This window comes from Barbus barbus, assembly GCF_936440315.1.
Source record: "Barbus barbus genome assembly, chromosome: 30".
NCBI lineage: Eukaryota > Metazoa > Chordata > Actinopteri > Cypriniformes > Cyprinidae > Barbus > Barbus barbus.
Window position 1 is genome coordinate 25,582,531 of NC_136758.1, and position 25,112 is coordinate 25,607,642.

The 25,112-nt window shown below is 38.1% G+C and overlaps 1 protein-coding gene across 2 annotated transcripts in view; it reads left to right on the forward strand.

Moving 5' to 3' along the window:
• LOC306850181 (C-terminal-binding protein 2) overlaps nt 1-25,112 on the forward strand; it is a gene marked incomplete at its 5' end in the record, with an annotated part of 46,351 nt that overhangs the window by 17,848 nt on the left and 3,391 nt on the right. The window contains 7 exons of one of the 2 annotated variants that reach the window (XM_079385671.1): nt 1,944-4,263; nt 16,922-17,076; nt 17,655-17,799; nt 20,693-20,899; nt 21,846-22,060; nt 22,169-22,299; nt 24,759-24,886. In XM_079385671.1, the coding sequence (XP_079241797.1) occupies nt 1,944-4,263; nt 16,922-17,076; nt 17,655-17,799; nt 20,693-20,899; nt 21,846-22,060; nt 22,169-22,299; nt 24,759-24,886 (3,301 nt within the window). Of the gene's footprint in view, nt 1-1,943; nt 4,264-16,921; nt 17,077-17,654; nt 17,800-20,692; nt 20,900-21,845; nt 22,061-22,168; nt 22,300-24,758; nt 24,887-25,112 lie in introns of those variants that run through there. The other variant, XM_079385672.1, reaches the window with a different exon arrangement.

The following is a 25,112-nucleotide window of genomic DNA, read 5'->3' on the forward strand; positions in this document are numbered from 1 at the left end:
ATCACAATGACAGTGGATAGTCAAAGAATATGCCCTATTAATTTTATCCTCACAAGTCTCTTTCTCTCCCTCCTCTCTCTCTCTGGTGTTTGGGGATCAGAAAGGATTTGGGTTGAGTGTTTCAGTGGCAGGTGGACAAAATCTGTTCACAACAAAACGCTTTTCCTAAACTGAAAACTCAAGATTCAACTGTTAACATTTCATATTGCTGGAATGTTTTTCATGCAACGCATATTTGCAAGCCTTTAGATATTGTAGTATTATTTGATGTCCCAGATTTCGCCTTTCACCCCCTGTGGGTTTTATAATGCTTATCTTAATAACATAGCCATGCTTTCTCAGTGGGGAATAGCAAAACATGGGGTGATGGCTTCTTTGTTTAGAATTAATGTCTAAAAAAAATATATATATTGCTATATTCAAGGGATTGTTCAGCTGAAAATGAAAATTCTTTCATAATTTACTCACCCTCTTGCCTTTCCAAACCTGTATGAATTTCTTTCTTAAAGAACGTTGGGGTCCAAATAACATTTACATTTACATTTATTCATTTAGCTGACGCTTTTATCCAAAGCGACTTACAATTGCTATATATGTCAGAGGTCGCACGCCTCTGGAGCAACTAGGGGGTTAAGTGTCTTGCTCAGGGACACATTGGTGTCTCACAGTGGATTCGAACCCGGGTCTCTCACACCAAAGGCATGTGTCTTATCCACTGCGCCATCACCACCCCACCACCAACATTGGACAGCATTGACTTGAGTAAATGTTGAGTAAATGTTGACAGAGTCCCTTTAAAAGGTAACAAATAATTTTCGTGTTGTTCTGATGTTTCTAAGAAATTACAGTAATTTCACTAAAAGTGGTATCGCAATTTGCTTCAGATCTAATTGGTTTTGTAATGAAGCTGTAATCCATTAGCTTCCAGAAGCTTTGTGACCTCATTATTGGTGTGATGTGAAGGGTGTTTGGAGGCAGTGGTTCATATAGCTGCACTGGTGTCGGCTCGTGTCATAACTCAATAGATGAGCGGTGATGCTGGATCTCTGCATTTGCATAGCTCTGCAGGCATTGCTGGCCCATCATAGGATTATTGTTCAATCAGGATTTGACGTTTCCTGACAGTGCTACACGATTCTGCCCTGCTGCATTAGATCTGTATTAGTTTCACTGGCCCGCCCCACTGGCCCATCTCTTGGAGTCCAGCAAAGACCGCCTGCTTAATGCCAGCTTGCCAGGCTTTTGAAAGAAGCACAGACCACCTCAACCGTTGGCATCAGGTAAGCGTGTCCATGGCAGCATGTGTTTCTGTCCAAAGGGATTTCATTGTGTTCATTATCATCAGGGACACATTTTGTGTGCATTTGGATGTGACGTCACAAGGGTGAAGAGTGGATTTAAGCTGGCTTTATTTGGTCTGTAATCCCTCATAGCAATCTGAACGAGTAAAATGTTCGGAGTTGGAGCGGATCAGCTTCGCTGGATTATCACAAGCCCCTGCCTCCCCCACACCAACCCTCCCCTTGTTAAAATTTTTCTTCCTGTCTCTCTGTTTTCTCTCTTTTTCTTTCCCTCTGTCTGTTCACGCTTGTCGCTTTGCATTGCCAGAATGGAGTAGTCAGGCAGGCTTCAACTACCAACGTTATTTGTGAGAGTGCTTGGTGTCCTCTTTCCTGCTTCCATCACCACCAGCAGTATTCCCCAGATTAATTATTCACCGATCTCCAAGCAAGAGGAGCCATTTGATAGCCAGACCTTACCACTGTGATAGAGACGGGAGAGAGAAATTACAACTGGACCTCAGGTGAAAAGCGATACTTCTGTTTAATTTTTTTTTCTTTCACCCTCCTTCCTCGCACCACTTGACATCATTCTACAACTAGAAACTTAAAGGAAAACCTCTCTAATTTTTCTTCCCTGTGAGTAAGGTATATCTCTTCCTCATGTTGATCTCTAGTAAGCAGCTGCCGATCGGCCGCTCCCAGAGCTGGGACACGCTGGGTGGGAATGAGGGTCATTGGGAGCGCAGTGACAGTGTTTACGAGCAGCAGGCCCGGATGGCTGGTCGACGCAACTCGCTGAGCTACGGAGCGGATGCGGGAGGGGGATGGTATGAGCCACCGCCTGGAGTGCATCCCCCTGACCTGGATTTGAAACGGCAGCAAGACTCCTACCAGGAATCTCTTTACAATCAGGGATATTTGGATCGTCCGGACCCCCGTAACATAAGAAAGAGCTCCGTTCCTGAGTTGAACAGCCATTACGACCGGCCACCCATGTCTCACCGTGGTTCCATGCCACCCCACGACTACTATCAGCAAGACTCAGGCATGCCACCACGGCCAACCGAGGGTTTTTGTCGTGGAGAGCAACCTCATTCTCTTAATAGGTCATCTTCACATTATGGAATGATGACTGGTACTCGGCAACTGTGGGAACAGAGCTCAGGAGGTCGCCCTGGTTCTGCTGCCCCAACACCTGGCATGCCTCCTCCCCCACCTCCAACTGCTCATGACATGGGTCGTATTTACAGAGAACCATCCCTGCCTGGACCCCCACCTGCTACTCCTGGCACCAAAATGATGCAGGATGGGCAGCGCATTCCAAGCCGTGCACCATCTCCAGCTCGTTATATAATGGAGCCAAATTCTCCCCGTTACGGTGCTGAGCCACCTGCCTCTCTAACTAGCCATTCAGTCTACAGCGATGTTAACGGAAGGCCGATTGATCCTCATCAGCCAACCGCCACCTGCCTGGTGGTTGATCCAGTTGCTCAAGTAATGGATGGAACTTCCCAAGGTATGGTCATGCATCCGGAAAACCCCTCACCATACACCATACAACAGCAACAGCAAGCCCAACAACAGGCTCAACAACAAGTACAGCAACAAATGCAGCAGCAAATACAGCAGCAGCAAATGCAGCAGGTTCAGCCAGTCCAGCAAATGCTGCAAGCTCAGCCAGTGCAACAAATGCAGCAAGGTCAGCCAGTGCAACAGTTGCAGCAAGTTCAGCCAGTGCAACAAATGCAGCAAATTCAGCCAGTTCAACAAATGCAGCCCTTTCAGCCAGTGCAGCAAGTTCAGCAGGTACCACAGGTTCAGCCAGTGCAGCAAGTTCCACATGTGCAACCCGTGGCACCCCCAAATCCTCTCTATACTCCAGCTCCCCCTATAGCCGCTGCCCCAGTAAACACTCCAAGTATGGCCACTATTCCTGCTCCGTTACCTCAAATTCCTGCTCAGCCTCTTACTGCTCCTCCTCCTCCCACTGTTCCTCAGACCCCAGTGGCTCCTGTAGATCCCAAAAAAAGTGCGGACCCTGAGTTTCTGGCATTGCTGCAAAAAGAGGGCCTCTCAGAAAGCACCATCACCTCTCTACTGCAGCAGGGCTTTGACTCCACTGCAATGCTGGCTGTTATGGAGGAAAATGATGTGCGTTCAGTAGCTCCAAACTTGGGACAAGCTCGGGTTCTGTCACGTGTTGTACTTGGTTGCAAGCGACCGCCTGAATTCCTTCCTGCTACTCCCCTGCACCCCAATGCTCCGGTCCGTGGCAGATCCAACAGCTTTAGCCATCGCAGTGACATTTACGTGCACCAGCAGCCACCCTTGACTCTGGGCATGGGGTCCCAGTATATGCAGCCACCCTCTACCCCCATGCAGACTATATCTTCAAGGATGGGTGAAGGTTATAGTCGCAGACCCAGCAGTGCTCCCTCCCAGCAGCTATTTGAGACCAGTGGGTATCCTGGAGCCAGGTCTGCAGGAGCATACAGTGGTGCTGTGGTTCCAGTCCAGCCTCGCCCATTGTCAGGCTACAATCCTCATACTGGCTTGCCCATGCCACCTATGACTGCAATGTCCCAACAGGTAGCCATTCCATCACATCTACCAGGAATACCACCACAAATGGGAGCTTTGCCAGCCCCAATCCATGCAATGCCACAGCCACTGTCAGCAGTTCCCCAACCAATGACTGTGCCTGCTTTGGCGCCACAGCAGGCTCCGAAGGCATACACCACCAACTATACTGTACCAATGGAGTTGATGAAGAGGGATCGGAGCTTGGCTACAATGTCACCCATGCCTAGTCCCTATGTAAGCCCACAAGTAATGCGCAAAGCTGGAGTGTCCTCAGACAGAGCCCTAGTACCCGTTGGTGGTGCCGTCCCTGGCCAAAATATGAGTCTGGCTAATCAGAAGCTCAGCCGGCGTACTGGACCTCCAGTCATTGTCTCCACTATGGCATCGCCAGACACAAGTAAATCAAAGCCCTCTTCCATTGCCTTCTTCATGTTCTCCTTTTTTCCTCTCCTCCACCTCCTCCAGTGCTTCAGCTCCTAACTGTCTGTGTCAGAGTGAGCGTGTGTGAATCATACAGTTGTAGGTTAATTGATTCAAGTTATATTTCTCCCTTTGAAATTCACTTTTAAGAAACGCTACACAGAGAAACCTTCTTTGAAGAATAAACAATTGTGTTTGTTGTTGAAATAGTAATGAATTGAGTTGCTAATGATGTTCCTACATGTTTTCATACCAAGGCTCAGCTTATTTTGTTAAAGATTATCAAAGCTTATGGAACTAGTTTGTTTTGTGATGGATCAAATTCAGCTTTCTTTTGTACATGAAAGCTTAGCAAAGATGAATTCATTTATTATGTCGTAATTCATCATCTTTTTATACCATGTTGTCGCATAATTACATATCACTAAATATTGAATTTCTGTAGTTTGGCACAAGCTCAATGAAAGTATGGTAAATTGTGCTAGAATGCACAAGCATGTTTTCATTATGTTGCCTTGTGGTTCAGTGGCCTGTTTTGTTATTAGTCAGTCACATTTTGTGCAGTATTAGTCATTATCAGCTTCAGGGTGTCAGTGACTTAGATTGTGTTTTATTTTGGTTTGGTATTCTGTATTACATTGCTTTTATGTATGTTCTGTAGTAGGCGTATCTAAATGGATTTGGAGTGGCATGTTTTATTTTTATTTTCATGGTTTGTCTTTGCTAGTTTAAACCTCTGTCACTATCTGCCCGTCGCAGCTGATCTGTTTGACTAAGATACTGTGAGTGAAGTGTAGCCTGTCAGTTAGCGGTAGAGCCCTTTGATACATGTTTGATGTGAACTGTCACTTTGAGCCATACACTGGCAAGATCAGAATGATGGACTTGGACCAGCACAGGGAGAGAACGACAGTTTAGTTTTTTTACCAAGCTTTTTTGCAAACGTCAATAGGAAATTTCCATTGTGAGAATCAACTGAGCATGTAGTTTTTTAATTTATAGTTAACAGAGTGACATTACTTGCATGACATTTAAGAAAACTATTTTCATTATTATAATGCAAAAATAAAAATTTTATTAGCGTGAAATGTCACAATGCAAACATTGCTTTATTTTATTTTATTTTATTTTATGCAAAATATAAATCTTTTTCTTTTGATTCTGGTGTGAAATGTGACTTTTTCTTGGATTCATTCAAATGTTTTTGCAGGACTGATGTTGATGCATGTGCTAAAGACTGTAAAGAGTCATATTTCTCTGTTCTTCAATCACACCTGGTGCAGCTGGTGTAAGAGACCGTTTCCAGCCCACATTGGCTGTTTCAGAATGATGACCAATGACTGCACTGAGGGGGAGGGGAAGCAGCGCTGGGAGTTTTTTACTCTGAGCCGAAATGGAGATGCAGTGTCAGACCCCGGCAGGAAATTAAACAACACATCACCATAGTCAGGCTAATCACATTGTGGTGATAGTAATCAGAGTGTATGGATATGATTGGAGGGCCTCTGGGGTGGGAGAGAAATGAGCGGTGATAAACATTATTAAAGGCTGACTGGTTCAGTGCCTGGTGAGCGAGCGGCTTCAGTAGGGTTGGGCAGTATGACCAAAATCACGGTATGAGTTATTATATTTCATGGTAACAGCATGTTTCCCAAAATAGTTAATAGTGCTGGAAATCCAAGGAAGGATGGTTTATATGTTAGATAAGCATATAAAATACTATTTTTTGGATAATCTAGTGGATTAAATACTTTGGAACTTGATGGGCTCAAATCACAAGATAAGGTTATTTATAACAAATAAATCTGACATCAGTACAAAAACAGTTGTAAATTATGAAATTCTTAAGTTAAAAATAAATTAAAAACATTTCCACCATGTAAATGATATATATGCTGATTGAGACATTTCTGCTGTTATTCCCTCTACTATGCAGTGCATTTAGATGTTTGAAGGATTGAAAAATCTAGTTGTTTGATATGTTATATTGTAGTGCGAATGTGGACTAGTCAGTGGTTTAAGTACTGGTTGACCTACCCATCCCTCGAAAAGAGGAGAGATAGCATCGTAATATTTTACGACCGACTCTAATCAATGGCTTCCTCGTGCATCCTCTCTTTCAAAGGCTTCCATTTCCCTTTGTATCTTTTTCCTCCCTGCTTCTGTTACACCTTCCCTGCCATCTCACTTGAGTTAATGGGTTTAGCTGGCTTTCGGTCCATATAATGAAACCATTTCTCCAGTGCCCCAGTCATCTCTGACTCCAGATGTTTCAGGTTGGATAGAGTCAGAGTACATTGCTCATGTCCTAAACATCTGTGAAAATCCCAGCGGGCACGAATATGAGCCCTTCTCTTATGAACAACAAAGTCATTTGCATGTGGGTGATGGTTGTTTGTTTAGCCAGTAATTTCATCTGCTAATGGACAGGCTGAAGACTGCGGGCTCGCAGGGTATTCCTTAATTGTGTGTTGCTAGGTGACCTGTTTTTGGTAGCGACGACTGCTTGGATTTTTTTATTATTATTGTTATAATTATTATTGTGCCATCTCTTTTAGAAAGCATGCACATACACCGTCATTCTTTTTTACGGTCTAATACATTTCAATGAACTGATCTGAAAAGAGCCTGCTTCCTTGTACCTTGACCATATATGGTCATTCTAAATGCCCCCAAGACTAATTGTGTCTATATATGGACATGTTGGGACGACCCTGGCAGAAGACCTTCCTTTCTAGTAAGAAGGGATTACGTAGCCATGGCGATGGGTGTCACGGTCAAGCCATATGAGAGTTTTCCAGGTCAGATGTGTCCATGTGTTTGTGCTTAGTTGTTTGTGTTTTATGTATCCGAGGTATTGTTTGATATTGATTTTGTTGCTTTGGAAGTTCTTTTAGAAAGAGAGCTCTTAAGACCGAGCGTTTAGAGTGATCATCCTGTAGTCTGGGATAAGCCGCTCCTGGTCATGGATCAGAAGTGTTATGCTGACAGGAGGCTTCATGGTATGCTTTACGCTAGTGCAGGCTGTTTTGAGCTATTTTGTTCTTGGCCACAGTGTGTCTATGTAGTCGCAGGTGACCGTCAATGCTGAAAAGCTACAGATGAACTAGATTCGCATTTTCTGAAGGGAATACTAGTGATTACTAGTATTAGTATTACTAGTGATAACATGGCTTGACAATCAATATACTATCATTTTTAGTGTAAAGGTGGCTATGTGGTTAAATATATGCAAGACCAATCACAATTCAGTATGTAGATACTGCGGTGATGTCATCATTGTTGTTTACTTTTTGAATGGCAAATGATTCTAGCTAACTATAGCCTGATAAATAGATGGCACATTTATGGCTAAAATGTTCAAAATAACATTTGAGTTGACTAATGTTTACTTTTCTGAACACATATCACTGTAATACTGTGGCATTATTACGAGCAGCATGTTGCGTACTTTGGTAAATAAATGTAAAAATGATTCAGTCCCATGGTATTGATCAAATAATTTCATGTATGATGTATAGATTTATGTAAAATATATGCATTTGTGTTTATGCCAGTAGCTAATATGGTGCAGATATATACATGATATCTAGTAATTTAAAAATTGCAAACGAGGTACTCTGTAAATGATGAACTTAAAAGAACACTTATTTTACTCAAAATTCAATAAAAATATTCAGTTGAATTCAGTCATCTCAAAGTGACCAAATATTGATTAATGAATCAGCCGATCACTTTATAGTTACTGAAGAAATATTCAAATTGACATGTATTTTTGAATGTTTGCACTGAGAAAAAAATAGTATTTTCTTGTAATTCAGTAATGTTTGTTTTATTTCTAACTTGTTGAGTAAAGTTGTATTCACACTACAGGTTTATTTAGTCTTGGCATGACTGTCCAAGAAAATAAAGGTGGCTGGTACAGCATAAAAATGACTGTGGTGTGCATTAATCTGTAGAAATTTGATAAGTCTCTTAGGAAATTTGGAGGAAAATCAACATGGAGTAGGAGAAAGAGAGGAAACAATGGATGAGAATGGAGGGCAAAGACGCTCAAACCCAAAAGTCGTTTCAGTGCCGATTTGTCCAGCCCAGCATATTCATTTACTGTAGGTTTCATAAATGAAAAGAGAAGACCGAGAGAGGGAATGAAAGAAAAGAGATTAGAGAGGTAAAATCCCACTAGCCATCTGTGCAAGACGGGCCCAGTGGGAAAGGGGAGGGGGGTCTGGGTTAGTGCTCTCCATCAGAACATAATCCTGCAGAAATGAATGAATGCGTGTACTGTAATCCTTGTCCGCAGCAGGACGACTCATCTGACCTGTCTCTGACGTATAGAACTGTCCCGCATGGCGTATTAGCATTAACGAATCAGAAATGGGTATGATATTGGTTTGTTTGAACGTATGAATAATCAATTTGCCCTGGTGCTGTATGTAAGCAACTCCCAGCGTCTGATATTTCCTACTTCATAAAATGTTAAACAACTTGTAAATCACTTATGCTGTAGCATTATTTATTAGTAAATGGCTGTGGATAACAGCATCTGCTAAATGAATACATGCATTGCATGTTGCATGTATGCAGCTCACTGCATAAGTCTGTGTAAACCATAAATCTGTTTTTTTTCTGTCACAGTCACAGAGAACCAATGCTGACTGAATAAATGGCTGTCAAACTCGGGTTAAACTAGAAGGATGGGCTGATGGAGAGAGTGAGTTTAACAGAAAGGTCACTTGCTTTATTGGGCCAGTACTGTATTATCACAGTCTCATATATGCATGTGCAAACTTAAACATTTGGATTAAACAAGTTTAAAAATAATAACAACATGATGAAATAAAAATGCATTTTAAATATTAGATACAAGTTATATTTTTTTACAAATTTATAAAAATAAAAAAATCTATAAAAATGTAAAATATAATATGATGTATTACATATATGCATTATTATAGATATAGTAAATAAAAATGTGTTCTAAAGCATTAAAAAGCATGAAAAAAAATACAATACAATAATAGAAAATAATACAAATGATCATTTTGTGGGGCCTGTGAAAATATTGGGAGGGTAAAGAGCAAGCCTACTAAATATACATAGCTGAGCCCTGCCAGGGTTATTTTAGTATCATTGAGATGCTATTACAGGGTTTAATTATATTTTTTATTAATTTTAATATTTATATTTTCTGTTTTTTAATTTAATAATAAAATATTTAAAAAGAAAAAAATTCAAATGGCTGCCAAAGCTAAATTTCATGTTAAATTTTAAATTTCATGTTAATATTATTATTATTATTTCTGTTAAAGTTATATTCTATTTCAAATAACAAAAATGGTTTTATGGTTTTAGTTAAGTTTAGAAACCAAGAGATGTACCATGCAAAAGATGAGTGTCTTTATAAAGAATGAGAGAACATGTGAATGGTTGCAGAAGAGAATCCTTGTTCACGATTTCCTTTGTGTGTGTGACAATGTGAGATAGCAAACAGGTCCCGGTGAATTATTCATTGTGAGAAAATGAAAAGGTCACGGAGATTGAGTTTCATTCGTAGATGGAGAGGCAGATCTCTGTATGAACACAGACAGCACAAGCAGACGCAGGTCTGAAGTTGTTTAGCACTTTAATTCAATGCAAACTATAGACATGAAAGAATTGTCTGATGCTTTGAATGCTGTGTGAATTTCTATACCTGCAAGGACAGACTTCCATGTGTACATCTGCTCAAAGAAACTTGTTCAAGTCATTGTGTAATGATGTTTGCTGCCTATTTTGTTTAAGCGAATAAAGCGATGTGAAGTATTTCCTAATGAAACAAGAAAAAATTAGACTGGGATTTCGGGAATTGATTGGATTGTGAAAAGTGGGTGTTAAATATCAAAACAGAGCCAGGTGGTTAAAAGAAAAGAGTTGAAAATAAGAGCGACTGGTGACAGTAACATGCAGCAATTAATCATTCTTATGTTTTCATCTGATTTAGTTTTATTTTTGACTGTAACCGTGTGTGTTTGTTTGTGCATAAGTGTTTGTTTGTGCTGTAACTCTACCCCTAATGTTAAGCACTGTCACCTCATAAAGAGCCTCTGTCTTTAGTGTAACAAAACACAGCTGTGTGTGTGTGTGTGTGTGCATTGTAAACCTCTCGTTCCCCGGTCCAATCTCTTGTTCTGGAAGGCCAGATGGCTCCTGTCATATAGAGAACTAACAGAAGGAGGGAGCGAGAGAATGTGAAACTAATGAATAGAGGGGAAAAAAGTATTTTGGGGAATGAAACCGAGTGAGAGAGATCACATCTGCTGTGTGTGTGTGTGTGTGTTCGCTTCAAGAGGGTGAGAATGAAGATTGAACACTGGGCTAATTATCTGTGTTAACGTGTTGTTTGTTTTCTCTTGTTTGGTCACCACACCATGCCCATCACTATGAAGTAAGAGTTGAGATTTTATGACATTGTGTAATAATAACGTATGTAAGGTGAAGGGTGTCATTTCATCAGCACCAAATAAAATTGCATTCTGAGTTTTGGCTGGAAGAACCTGTCTTGAACAATGAAGGACGGACAGGTGTTTAAAACAGGTTATTAAAAAGGATTATTGTTTTTGCAGTTCTGTTTTGTTGACCAAAATAACATATTTCACTCTTAAAGTAATTCAAAAGAATTTAAAGAAGTCGTGATCTTTGTCAGCATGATTTCATGATAAAAATTGTGTCTGAGAATAAATAATGCAATAAATTTAATTAATTCTTGTTTGTAAGGCTGCTAAATGTTTTGACTATATATATCAATATGACAACAAAATAATAATAATAGTAACAATTAATTAACAATAAATTATTATTTTATTATTAAAAATATTACAAATTTGACATTTTACTCTTGGAATATTTTACTGTAAAATAAACATCTGGTATTTATGAAAAAATAATAATAATATTTTTTACAGTACAACTAATATGTAACCCCATGCAGAGTTTGTGCCGTTTTTATCGTGAAAACACCAGATCATGAGCTGCTTGAATGTAAATGAACACAGTGCTGCGCTTCTCTTTGAAACACAGTGCATTTATTTAATTAAATCACAATTTGACAAGTCATGCTTCAGTTTTTGCACTTATGAGGTCTGTCAAGGTTTCTTGTCCCAATGCAGTTATAATTTAGTTTTTAATTTCCATTTTTCTACCCTCTTAAAGGGGTCATCGGATGCAAAATTCACTTTACAAGTTGTTTGAACAAATGTGTGTTGGAAGTGTGTATACACATCCATCCTATAATGATAAAAATCCACTTTTTTTTTTTTTTTTTTTTTTAATTCTCTTTCTCAAATCAGGCTGTTCTGAGATTCCTGTCAGAATGACGTAGTTCTGATTGACCAAGCCAACGATAGTTGATTGACAAGGCTGTCTTACCTTAGACGCACCCTGAATGAGCTGAGAGCTGTCTGACATTGTGTCAGGGGAAGACGAGAATGTCTCCGTTTAAGCAATTGAGGTGCTTTGTTGTTGGATGTAATAATGAATATAGCAATCGTCATTTACTCCCAACATCTGAGCCGCTGAAGATGCAGAGGATTAACGTTACTTTCGTTTTTGAAAGGAATGCGATGCTTTGTGAATCATTTGTGATCCAACTTCATCTACAGAAGAAGTGAGTATAACGGTTTTTATGAATCTTTGCAAATCGCCTTTCCTAATAGGGCCTATAAGCTAGTTAGCAAGTTTCACGGCTGAAGTTTACAGTCTGCTCGTCACCCCATGGAAGAGAGGGGCGGGGTCAGCATTTAAACGGACTAGAATGACTTGCTGAAAACAGAGCTGATTTTGACAGATGGGTGTTTTTTTACACTACCATTGAGAAGTTTTAACCAAAGTATGTTATAGACTTTTCATTAAGACCCTAAAGAATTATATCATCTTGTAGAAAATGGGCATCCGATGACCCCTTTAATAGACCTCATACAGGCCGTTTTCTTACTGTACCTTTAAGGCTGTATGTAAATAACCTCTGTTATGATCGTCTAACCGGTGTGCTTTATACTGGCTTCAAGGTTTGGATTGTTTGTTTATACAGATAGGTGTTGATATGTAAATGTGGGCGGGCATATGTTAATGAGCTCATTGTAACATCATAACCACAATGATTTGTGAAAGCAACATTTTTGCATATTCGTTTCCATAAATCTTCTGTTTGAACTGGGGGATGCTTTGTGTTGTGAACATAACAGTATGCCTGTGTACACTGTAAATGCGTAAGGAAAATCCTGTTTTCCGTGGTAAGTCCCCTGTAAGGCTGATTTTGTGTTATGTCAAACTAATTGTGTTGATCTGGTTCCTCTGTGTTGACCAGCTGTGTATTATGTGACCCTCTGCTTATATGGTGACTGTTCAACAGCCTTGAATTCCTTTCTGTGTGTGTGTATTTGCTGAAAAGTGTGGCGAATGTCTTGACTTTCACTGGAAATCCTGTTAAGTGATTTGGGACGGCGTGTATTGGCCACTGTGACGGTGTGCTCGTTTGGTCTTAAGTAGCTTAAAATCACTCATTCAGCTACAACGTGAGCAGCTACACGTCTTTTGTGTCTGTGTCTGCACTATGCTGTACGCTTTGTTTCCTTTCAAGCGTTTTTAGTTTTGGTTTAGTTTTTAGTTTGTTCATTTGTTTCCTTTTTTGTTGGATCATTTGTTTGTTCAAACATTTGTTCGTTCATTGATTTGTTGATTGATTGATTATCAAACAATCAATCATTCATTGTTTGTTTGTTGGTTCATTTTGTTTTTTTCAAGCTTATATTTGTTCTTTCATCACTTGATTGATAGATTAATCAATCAAACTATCAGTCTTTCAATCATTCCTTTTTTGTTTGTTTGGTCATTCAGTAGTGTTTTTCCTTGCGGTTGGTTGTTTGTTTGTTCATTTGTTTTATGTGCATTGTTTTCTCTTTAGTTTGTTCAAATGTAAGGGTTTCTTTCATTACTTTACTTTAATGTCCTTTCAAACAATCATTTTTCTTTGTTTCTTTTTTTTTTAGCTTGTGTCATTTTTAATTTCCGCTTGTTCTTTTCACTGTTTTTCTTTAACCTTCATTTTGCTTCTTTCACAAAGCACACACACATACGGTGTTCACATTACTTAAGCCAAATAAATACCATTTTAACAGACAGAAGTGACTGTAATTTTTGAACACTGAAGGAGGGCGAATAAAAAGAAAGGCAGAAAGAGCAAGAGAAAATAAAAGAAAGAAAGGCAGGCGGAGAGATGTGAGTGGAAGGGAGAGGCTGGCAGTCTCTAACCACTGTGGTCTCCAAATCATAAATTTGAGAGCGAGGGAGTGCGGTTGAGGGGGAAAAAAAGGAGTGGGTGGAAAAAAAAAAAGAGCAACAGAAGGGGGAGTGATTGGAAGCGTGAGGAGTGGAACGGCACAACTCGTTTGCACTGGCACTCGTGTGGGAATTTTTGACCCTCTCCCTCTTTCCGTGATTCTCCTCGACTCGGCCAGACGTAATTATTCCTCTCCTTTTTTCACCTTGAGAGGTTTGCTCTAAAATGAGACGAGAGGGGGGATGAAAACGGCAATCAAGATGGACAAACCCAGAGCGAGAGGCTAAAACGAGAACAAGGATTAAAAACAACAGGCTCTTCTGTCAGTCTCTGAACGCTTCCCATTCTGAGCGACTGACCATAGACAAGCAAAAATCTCATTTTACCCACATATGGGGGAGTGAGCGAGCGACAGACAGACAGCGAGAGGAGGGAGACCCCCAGGACACAATCACAGGAGAACGCTTTTTCTCTTCCACCTCCCTCCATTTTTTTTCTCCCCCGTTTTTTGGGCTGCTCTTCATGGGAGGAATGTGGAGGCAGCATTTTCCAGGCAAGACGCATGTTTCTGAAATCGGCCAAAAGAAAAAGTGTGTGTGCGTGTGTGAGTGTGTGTTTGCATGCATGCGTGTGTGTGTGTGCAGTTCTCAGTGGTGTCACAAGCGCATGTCTTGGCTGCTCTCTGTGACACATCTGCAAACTAGTTTGTTTGTGTGTGTGTGTGTGTGTGTGTGTGTGTGTGCAAACACACACAGTGCATTGTGTGCCTGACTCCTTATCATTAGTGTGTGTGTGTGTGTGTGTGTGTGTGTGTGTATGTGTGTGTTTGGCAGCCAAATCTCTGGCTAATAGATCTAGAGGGGTGGAGAGAGAAGAAAAAGTGACGCAGCACAGATACACTCATATTAGACACTCACACATGCATTTCAGGTCCTGGACTGCCATTCAGTGATCTGACTGTTTTAACTGCTTTTTCTGCAAGTGTCTATTTGGTTTGGAGCATAAAAGTGTGTTTTGTGTGTTGTCCGAAAGATTGTTTGTGTGCATGTGTGTTTATTGTGTGACGGTGAGAGATGAGGTTGCTTGGTAACCACAAGCAGCAGTTGACAGTGAGGTGAGGCACTTGGCTGCCAGCTTTTTTTTTTTAATCCAAGATTGCTTTTGTCTCACACACACACACACACACACACACACACACACACTTATTAAAATCACAGCGGCACACCTAAGCAAGAGGTGGGGAAACTAACACATACGGTGTGATGTACATGCTGCCATATTTAACACACACACAGATCCACGTCAACTCAGCTCCATGGAAAAATCTCCTCATTTCCTTTTGTTTTTACAGACTTTTATTGTTCATGGAATTTCAAAGAGAGCATTACATTTCTCTCACTCACTCACTCACTCTCATTAGTTGCGTGTATTACAGCCATAGTTCACTCAAAAAAGATCACTGTTTATTTACCTTTGTGGTGTTACAAACTTTATGATGGAACACAAATGGAGATGTTTATTAAAATGTTCCACGATTCTTTGTCTCTTTAACGAAAGCCATAATTTACTCCACCAAAAAAGCACCTTGAAAATTTGAATAGAAATTTTCAAATTTATTACAAACAGATTCTTTTGTTTCTCTTTGCCTGTAGCTTTCAAATATAACACACATTTGTTTTTTTCCACATTGTGATTGGTCACCTGACATGTAAGAACCAATGGTGTCCAGTAGTGGTCACTACAAAAAATGTTCCAAGTATTATTTGTCTTGTTTTTCAGTACACAAATCTAAACATTCTTAAATTAACATACTTGAAAAATGTATGAAAATAAATTGAGTTTATGCTTAAACAAGAAATCTTTATTTAAAGAGAAAACAAGATTATTTTAAAACTGAAACTAAAATCAAAACCTTACTTAAAAATAAAGGTTATCTGAAAATAAAATGCAATATAAAAACAAAACATTTTATAAATATAAATATGAAAATAAAAAAAACAGATCAGCTAGCTGCCAAAGCAACATTTCTAATTTTAATTTGGTTTAATTAAATAAATCTAAAATTGAAATGCAAATGGAAAATATTAAAATAAAATCTATAATGATACCAAAATAAGCATATATTTTTCTTGTTTTAAGCACAAAACCTTTTGATACATTTGATAGTGTTTTAGAAAACAAGACTTGATGTAAATGCACCGTATTTAAATGTATGTGATTGCAAATGAGATTTGAAAGCTTTGGTGGAAGGAAGGTTTTCCTCATATAAAGCTGTCGTATGGTACAGAAGGTTAAGGACACAAACCATATGAACTACTTTTATGGTTCTTTTTGTTTTGACATTTTTGCAACTTGACAGCCAATGGTCACCATTTGTTTTCACTGTATGGAAAAAAACTGAAGAATTCTGTGTTCCAACGAAGAGAGAAAGTCATGGGTTTTAAAACAACATGACAGTATGTAAAAAAATTCTCCCCGCTGGGTGAAAACTGGAAGACTGAGAGAAATTGTGATGGCACTAACAAATAAAAAGCCTTGCATGTCAGAAATCGATGTTTTGTCAGGATCTTTTGTGCTCTGTGATCAGAGTAAATGTGGAGATGCCGGTGGAGAATGGCTGAAAGGCCGAGATTTCCGCTGCCGCTCTCTGATTGGATAATTCCTCTACTCATCTCTGATTGGATAATGGTTGTGTACTGCTCGGCTCAGGCTCTGTTTATTTAAAAATCACTGAGTTTAAGTTTATCTTCATTGTTCTTGTCCAAAAAAGCTTTTAGATCTCTGAAATTGTTTATGGGTTGGAAAATGAACAGTCTGCACAGTTTTGTGAACTGATTGGTTGAGCACCTACATGTGTGTGTGTGTGTGTGTGTGTGTGTGTGTGTGTGTGTGTGTTAATGCTGGTCTTCTGAGAGCCCAATCGTCTGTCCTTCCCTCTCTGATTTCTCCCGCTCTGATGTAGCGATCGCTCCAGCATGTCATTTGTGTTTCTGTTTGATGTGTCCACTGCTCATTTAAAGCGTGCCAGACCCCTGATCTCTCACATTCCCTCCGAGAGACCCAACTCTGCTTTAACATCTCCCACACAATTATTTTTTAATAATACTCTGGTAAATAATTCTCATTTGAAGTCTTTTTTTAAATACATGGTGGAGAGTGAAAATACAGAAAGCAGAGAACAAGATGTTTCCCCAAAGGCTATTAAATAAAATGTATTCATAACTCTGCCCAAATGCTGTAATCTCCATGACAACTAGACACATGGCAGGGGGGCGAACGGGAAGTTCACATTTCTCTCTCTCTCTCTCACTCTTTGCAGGTATAAGGCCGCAAATCATGAACGGTCCGATGCATCCTCGGCCACTGGTCGCTCTGCTGGACGGGAGGGACTGTACCGTAGAGATGCCCATCCTGAAGGATTTGGCCACTGTGGCGTTCTGTGACGCTCAGTCAACGCAGGAAATACATGAGAAGGTCTGCTTGAACTATTTTTCTTGCATATTGACTGGATGTTTATATGACAAAGATTTTGTTGTAATAAATGGAATTTCAATTAAAAGAACATTGAAATTTGGTACATAAATAGATTTGTTTAATATGCATCATGCATGCATACTAAACAAAAACTGCAAGAAACACTGGCTCATACAAACACAGCAGCTGTGATTCATTTCATAGTGACCCAATTATCAGACCCACTAATGCTGTATATATTCATTTAGTGTAGAATCTCATTGCATTGAGTTAAATTGCTCCAGTTTCATCACAAGGCAAAACTGCCTGTTAAGTTTAATCATATCTTTTATTGCAGTCGGATTCAGAATTATGTGTTTGTAATGTGTGTAATTGCACAGATTACAAAACAAACACTTATCTGGAGTAAATGCATGAAATGACATGTAGATGAACATGGCAAACTCATCATAAGAAATGCATTACACCCACATACTGCTCCCAGGATGCTACAAAGAAATGATTTATGTGTCCTTAATATACACCCCACGGCTTTATTCTCTGATGTTTATAGTGTGGTATAAATGTGTCTGTGGCAGGTGCTGAACGAGGCGGTGGGGGCGATGATGTACCACACCATTACTCTGACCAGAGAAGATCTGGAGAAATTTAAAGCCCTACGAATCATAATCCGCATCGGTAGTGGATATGACAATATCGACATTAAAGCAGCTGGAGAAATGGGTAAGAAGTGTTTCCTGGTCAAATTTTTGGTCTTAAAGGGATAGTTCACCCAAAAATTCAAGTTCTGTCATCATTAACCCTCAAGTTGTTCCAAACCTGTATGAGTTTGTGTCTTCTGTTGAGCACAAAATAAGATATTCTGAAGAATGTCGGTAACCAAACAGTTGCTGGTAGCCATTGACTTTCATAGTATTTTTTCATACCATGGAAGTCAATGGCTACCGTCAACTGTTTGGCTACCAACATTCTACAGAATATCTACTACTACTACTACTATTAATAAGCAATACATTACATTATAGTACATTCTAACATCTATTCATTGTTACACCTTTAGAAATTATAATGCATTCAAACACATGACCAGCTGCACATGTAACAAGGAATTTGCAAATATTGTAATGCAAAGAAATGTTTTGGAAGTTTGCATAATAATAATAATAATAATAATAAAAACCAGTAACACTTTATTTAAAGCATTAATATACAGTGCCCTCCAAAAGTATTGGAACAGTAAAGACAAAATTGCTCTGTTGGCTGTGGAGTCAAGACATTTACAAATATGATTAAAAGATGAATATGAGACAAAACTACAGAATGTATAATTTTATTATTGGGTGATTCAACACAGATGTTTTACCAGCTAAGAAGTTCAGCACTTTTATAGTTTCATCCCCCTATCTGATGAGAGCATAAGTATTGGATCAGTTGCCTCACAGGTCTTTCTAAGTGATCAGCTGTGTCCTGTTGCATTAATTCTTCAGATATTAAAAGCAGGGAATGTGTCGTATCAGTTATATCCATTACTTCTGCATTCTGAATCCTGCAATCGATGATGACATACAAACCAGGATGAAGATGAGGGAGCTGACTTTGAGAGAAAAGCAAGCAATTTGGATGCTAAAAGAAAAGAGGAAGTCAATTAGAGCTCTAGCAAAAACAAAGGGCATGGAGAAATCAAGAGTTTGGAAACCACCAGCGACACCAACAACTACCTGATCGGCTGAGAAAACAACAGTAGTTGATGACAGACAAATCATAAAAGCTGTGAAAATGAATCCTAAAAGACGTGTCTGTAAAATCACCAACAACTTCCAGAAAGCTGGGGTGATGCTCTGACAATCTACTGTCCTCAGGAGACTTTGACACAGAATTACAGATGCTACACAGCAAGATGCAAACCTCTGACCAGCACCAAAAATAGAAAGACAAGATTAGAGTTTGCTAAAAAGCACAAAGGTGGGCCAGAAGAGTTTTGTAACTGTGTTTATGGACCGATGAGACAAAGATGAACCATTAACTAAGTGATGGGAAAGCAAACATGTGGAGAAAAAAGGGAACTGCAAATGATCCCAAGCATACAGCCTCATCTGTAAAGCATGGTGGAGGTGGTGTCATGGCATGGGCATGCATGGCTGCCTCTGGAACAGGCCCTCTCAACTTTACTGATGACTTAATGTATGATGACAGTAGCAGAATGAATTTGGAAGGATACAAAACCATCTTTCCTAACAATATTCAATAAAATGCCACCAGATTCATTGGGAAGTGCTTCATATTGCATCAGAACAATGACCCAAAACACCCTGCCAGTTCAGTCAAGGAATTTATAAGAGCAAAGAAATGGAAAGTCTTAGATTGCCCAAGTCAATCTCCAGATTTAAATCCGATTGAACATGAATTTCACCAGCTGAAGAGGAGAGTAAAGGCAGAAACTCCCCAAAACAAGCAACAATTGGGATTGGCTGCATTAAAGGCTGGGAAAAGTATTTCAAAGGATGAGAGCAAGAGTCTGGTGATGTCTATGGGTCACAGACTCACTGCTGTGATTGCGTGCAAGGGATCTGCAACTAAATAATAGTTTTTAATCTTTTATATCTGTTCAACTGTCCCAATACTTATGCTCACATCAATGAGTGGGATGAACTCTAAAAGTGCTGAACTTCTTAGCTGGTAAAACATCTGTGTTGAATCACCCAATAATAAAATGTGACATTCTGTAGTTTTGTCTCATATTCATCTTTTAATCATATTTTCAAATGTCTTGACTCCACAGCCAACAGAGCAATTTTGACTTTACTGTTCCAATACTTATGGAGGGCATTTGTATAATGCATTATGAAAGTATTTTTAACACATTAATTATGCCTTGTAATGCACATTATGATGTAACCACAGTTATAATACATTATAATACTTATCTGTTCATTACTACATATATGTAAGGCATTAAAATGCAGGACAAATGACCAGGTGCAGATATAGCAAGGAATCTGCAAATATTATAATGCATTTTAACTTTATTATTTATGAAACATTATAATGCATTTCAACATATGAATACTGATATAATGCATGACACATAAGGCATTATACATTAATAAAAATCAGGTACAATGTTGTTTTAGCAGCTTTCTGGACAATAAAATACATCTAATTAATGACAGTGAGAAACCTGAATGATAGATGATATTATGAAAAGCCATAGCAAATTAAATGTTGAATGTATAAAGGTGTGTTTTGCTTCTAAAGATGCTCTCCTCACAGAAAACAAGCTACTGAAATCAAATACTGCTTCATTGAGAAACCAGGTTTAATCTTTGTTTAAAAATACAAAGTACTCTTGTGTAGTGAAGAAAAACTGGATGTTTGAAAACCGAGACCGGAGGAGAGCTAATTGTACCTCTGGGACAGACAGTTTATATGGTTAGAATAAAAGGAGAAATATTACAGATACAGTTCAATACAGGTCAAATCCATGAATGGAGAGAAGATGGGATCAGGAGTTACTTGACTATCAGCGTATATAGACCATTTGAATCTGGTTTATAGAGCGTTCTGATATGAAAAGGTTCATATTTACATGTTGCATAACATTTGAGCATGTCTGCAGGTATTGCAGTGTGTAATATTCCATCAGCTGCCGTGGAGGAGACGGCAGATTCGACGCTTTGCCACATCCTGAACCTGTACCGGAGGAACACCTGGCTGTACCAGGCCATGCGTGAGGGCACACGGGTCCAGAGCGTGGAGCAGATCAGAGAGGTGGCGTCAGGGGCCGCCCGCATCAGAGGAGAAACACTTGGACTTATTGGCTTTGGTGAGGGACGGAAATACTGAAACAATTATGCAGATTATTATTAAGCGAAGGTGTTGTTTTTATTAACTAAAACTTTAAAAAAAAATGTTTTGTTAAATTAAATAATGTATAAAATAAAATTTACATAACTTAAAAATAAAAAAACCTTAAATGAAAACATTCTTGCCTTGCCAACTAACTGAAATAAGTTTTATTTGACTTACAAAAATGACTAAAACGACAATTGAAATAAAAATAAATTAAAGCTAGCAGAAATACTTAAAAACATTTAAAAATACTGAAATAAAATATATTAAAATATAAAAATTTAAGTCAAAATATGAATAAATAAATAACACTGTATTGACAGTTATGCAGTCATAGTAAGCATGTAATAATGCTTGTTAATGTCATTTAATGAAACTGCTATTATTATTGAACAAATGATTAGTTATCAATCATAAAATCAAGCTAATTAGTATTTATTATTAATATATACACAAATACATTTTGTAAAACTAATTTAGTTATATTTATGTTTGAGTGAACATGAACTCATTTGATTTTTTGTTACAGCAAAATCATAACTATGAAAGTTATTAAAATTAAATTATAGGAATTATGTAGAGATCAAAACATGCACAAATATCTTCATATTTTAATAATTATATGTATCGCTGTCTGTAAGACTGATTTCAAGCATGTAAGAAAAATTCAATTAGGTGTTAAATTTTGACCTATGTTACAGAAATACTGCAGGAATAGTTCAAATAAATGTCATCATCTCATCAGGTCACTCGTGTCAAATTTCTGTCATTGTTAGTGGTGACAGTGGAGATTTTCAAGTTCCAAAAGGGATAAAAATAAAAAATGTAGAAAAAGCACCATAGTTGTCAATATAAGTTATATATGCCATCCTAAAGTCATTTCTGCTGTGTTTACATGTTTCTGTATATTTGTCTCATAGGCCGATCGGGACAGGCTGTGGCTGTTCGAGCAAAAGCGTTTGGCTTCAATGTGATCTTTTATGACCCGTACCTACAAGACGGTTTAGAGCGATCGCTGGGCGTCCAGAGAGTTTACACCTTACAGGACCTCCTGTACCAGAGCGACTGTGTGTCTCTCCACTGCAACCTAAACGAACACAATCACCACCTCATCAACGACTTCACCATCAAACAGGTGCATTACACACAAACGGCCCTAGAATCACATCCTGCAATCATGAGCGGCATCTAGTGGCTGCGGCGTGAACCTGACTGTGAAATATTATGTATGATGCTTTGTTAGATGCGACAGGGAGCATTTCTAGTCAACACGGCACGAGGGGGTCTGGTGGATGAAAAAGCCCTGGCTCAGGCTCTCAAAGAGGGCAGGATACGGGGGGCCGCCCTGGACGTTCACGAGTCTGAACCCTTCAGGTAACATTTTGAATGACATACCAATTGTAATCCAATTTTTACTTTGTCTTAAGATATTGGATGCAACTCCAAACGTTTCCTCAGCTGAATTTGCACGCTATTAGTTATATATAATATGTGAAATTAGGATCAGTGCATCCTAGATATTATAGTACATTGAAAATGGTCTGTTGTTTTTGGTGGATTTTCAAAAATGTCAAAATTTTACTTTTTTTTTCAGCTGTACAAAAATGGCAAAAAATTTAAATTTAATTAATGTTTACTTTTTAACTATAATGATAATTTTTTAGAACATTTGATATAGCTGCACTACATGTGTATTTATTTATTTATGAATAAACCTGGTTTAAAGTGCTTCTGCTTTATTTATTGTATTAATCTCACTTGATTTATTCTTACTCTCATTTGATAGTTACTTTTATTAGTATCCAAAATTTTAATATTATTACATTTTAATTGAAATGTATTGATCCAAAGTTGAGTAATGATACTAGTGTTGTCAAACGATTAATCGCATCCAAAATAAAAGTTTTTGTTTACATGTGTGTGAACTGTGTATATTTATGTATAAATAAATTCAAACACATGCATGTATATATTTTAAGAAACATTTTATGTTTATATATTAAATATATTTATGTACAATATAAAATATAAGAATATGACTATATAAATGTATAAACATAAATATTTTCAAAATATATACTGTATGTGTGTGTATTTATATATACATAATAAATATACACAGTACATATACATATATAATGTAAACAAAACTTTTATTTTGGAAACAATTAATCGTTTGACAGCAGTAATAATACATTTTAAGGTAATTAATGTTAGGGATGCACCGATGCCACATTTTCCAGTACTCGCCCGATACTTTTATTTTTGGTACTTGCCGATACCGATTACCGATACTGATATTTTCATTGCATTTGTACATTTTTAAAATATTGGGTACAGAAACCAAAAGAGTATGCATAATGTTAATTGGTTAACTTAATTTATCAAATAAATACAGTCAAACCCAAATTTATTCAAACACCTTTAAAATTTCTCACATTATCACGGTTTATTTTCTATAGTTTAGAAAATGGTAATAAAATATGACAAGAACTCAGAGTAAAACTGTGTCTGAACAAATTCAGCTTGATAATGTCAGTTAACTTTGATAGAAAGGTACATAATGGATTACAATCAACCAAAAATGATTCAGACAGCTGTTAGTATGACAATATTTACACAACTATCAATACTCTGTTGGGCCACCCTTAGCCTTAATGACAGCCTGTAGTCTCCTGGGCATGCTGTAAACCAGCTTCATGCAAACCTGGACTTCAGTTTTGACTCGGTCTGAATAATTTTTTGTCCCAAATTTGTATAAATTTTACTGGTAGGCCACTGTATGAAGAATTTTTGGTTATAATATGTCACAGTTTACTTTATTTTGATTTGACTGTATAATATCTTCGGTTATTTTCACACTTAATTATGCCCATTAAAATGTATTTTACAAGTTTTTGTTACTTTCACTGTTTATGTTTTTGCTCTGTGGTACATCACCTTTAATTAAATGGCATTAGAGCTGCTCCATTGCAGCGGCTCAGTACTGTAATTACGCGTTTTGCTGTAATAATGCAGGGAACCACTCATTATAAATATCCTAACTGCTCAATCCAATCAGCCTGCTTTTCTTAGCCCATCAGCTCGCGCACATCAGCTATACAGGCGTCAATACTGAATGTTTAACATTAATTTCATTGCATGCATATACTTCGTAGACATCCTTAATCTCTAATAACTCCCTTCTGCTGTCTGTTGTTCTGTTGTCTGTATTTCTTTGTCTGAATATGGCACTTATCGCATGCTGTGTGGTATCGGCGTTTGGTATCGGGGCATTTTAACGAGTACAGGAGCTCAGTATCGGGCCCGATACCGATCTCTAATTAATGTAGTTAGATGCTTTTTTTTTTTGGAAAGAAATTAGTACTTTTATTCAGAAAGAAAATGTAAATGGTAAATCCAGGTGAATGGATCAAAAGATGTTTATAATGTTACAAAAAAAATAAATAAACACTTTTCTTTTGAACTTTCTATTCATCAAACAATCCTGGAAATGTATAAATGTTTCCACAAAAATATTATGCAGCACAGCTGTTTTCTACATTGATAATAATAAGAAAAGTTTCTTAAGTAGTAAATCATCCTATTAGAATGATTTCTGAAGGATCATGTGACACTGAAGACTGCAATAATGATTATAATGATATATATGATATATATATAAAAAGTTATTTTAAAATCTAATAATATTTCACAATATTACAGTTTTTGCAGTATCTTTAATCAAATTAATGCAGCTGTAATGAGCATAAGAGACCCAGAGTGATGTTTAATGTGTTGTAAAATGAAATATAGTCTAATTCTGTCTTCCTCATCCTCTGGCTTTCTCTCAGTTTTTCTCAGGGTCCTCTGAAGGACGCGCCCAATCTGATCTGCACCCCTCACACGGCGTGGTACAGTGAGCAGGCCTCACTAGAGATGAGAGAGGCAGCGGCCACTGAGATCCGCAGGGCCATCACCGGTACATTGACTTCATGCATTAGAATATTTGCTATTCAAAATGGAATCACTTCTGATGATGAGTTCATCATTTACATACAACACTGTGATTGTCAGTAGGCTACGTGGTAAATTATGGAGAGTCCTGATTTCTCTCTCTTTCTTTCACTTCTGCCTATATTGCATATCTTTTCAAACTATCATTTACCTCGTTAATCTTTTGCTGCCTAGCAAGAACTTGTATTTCC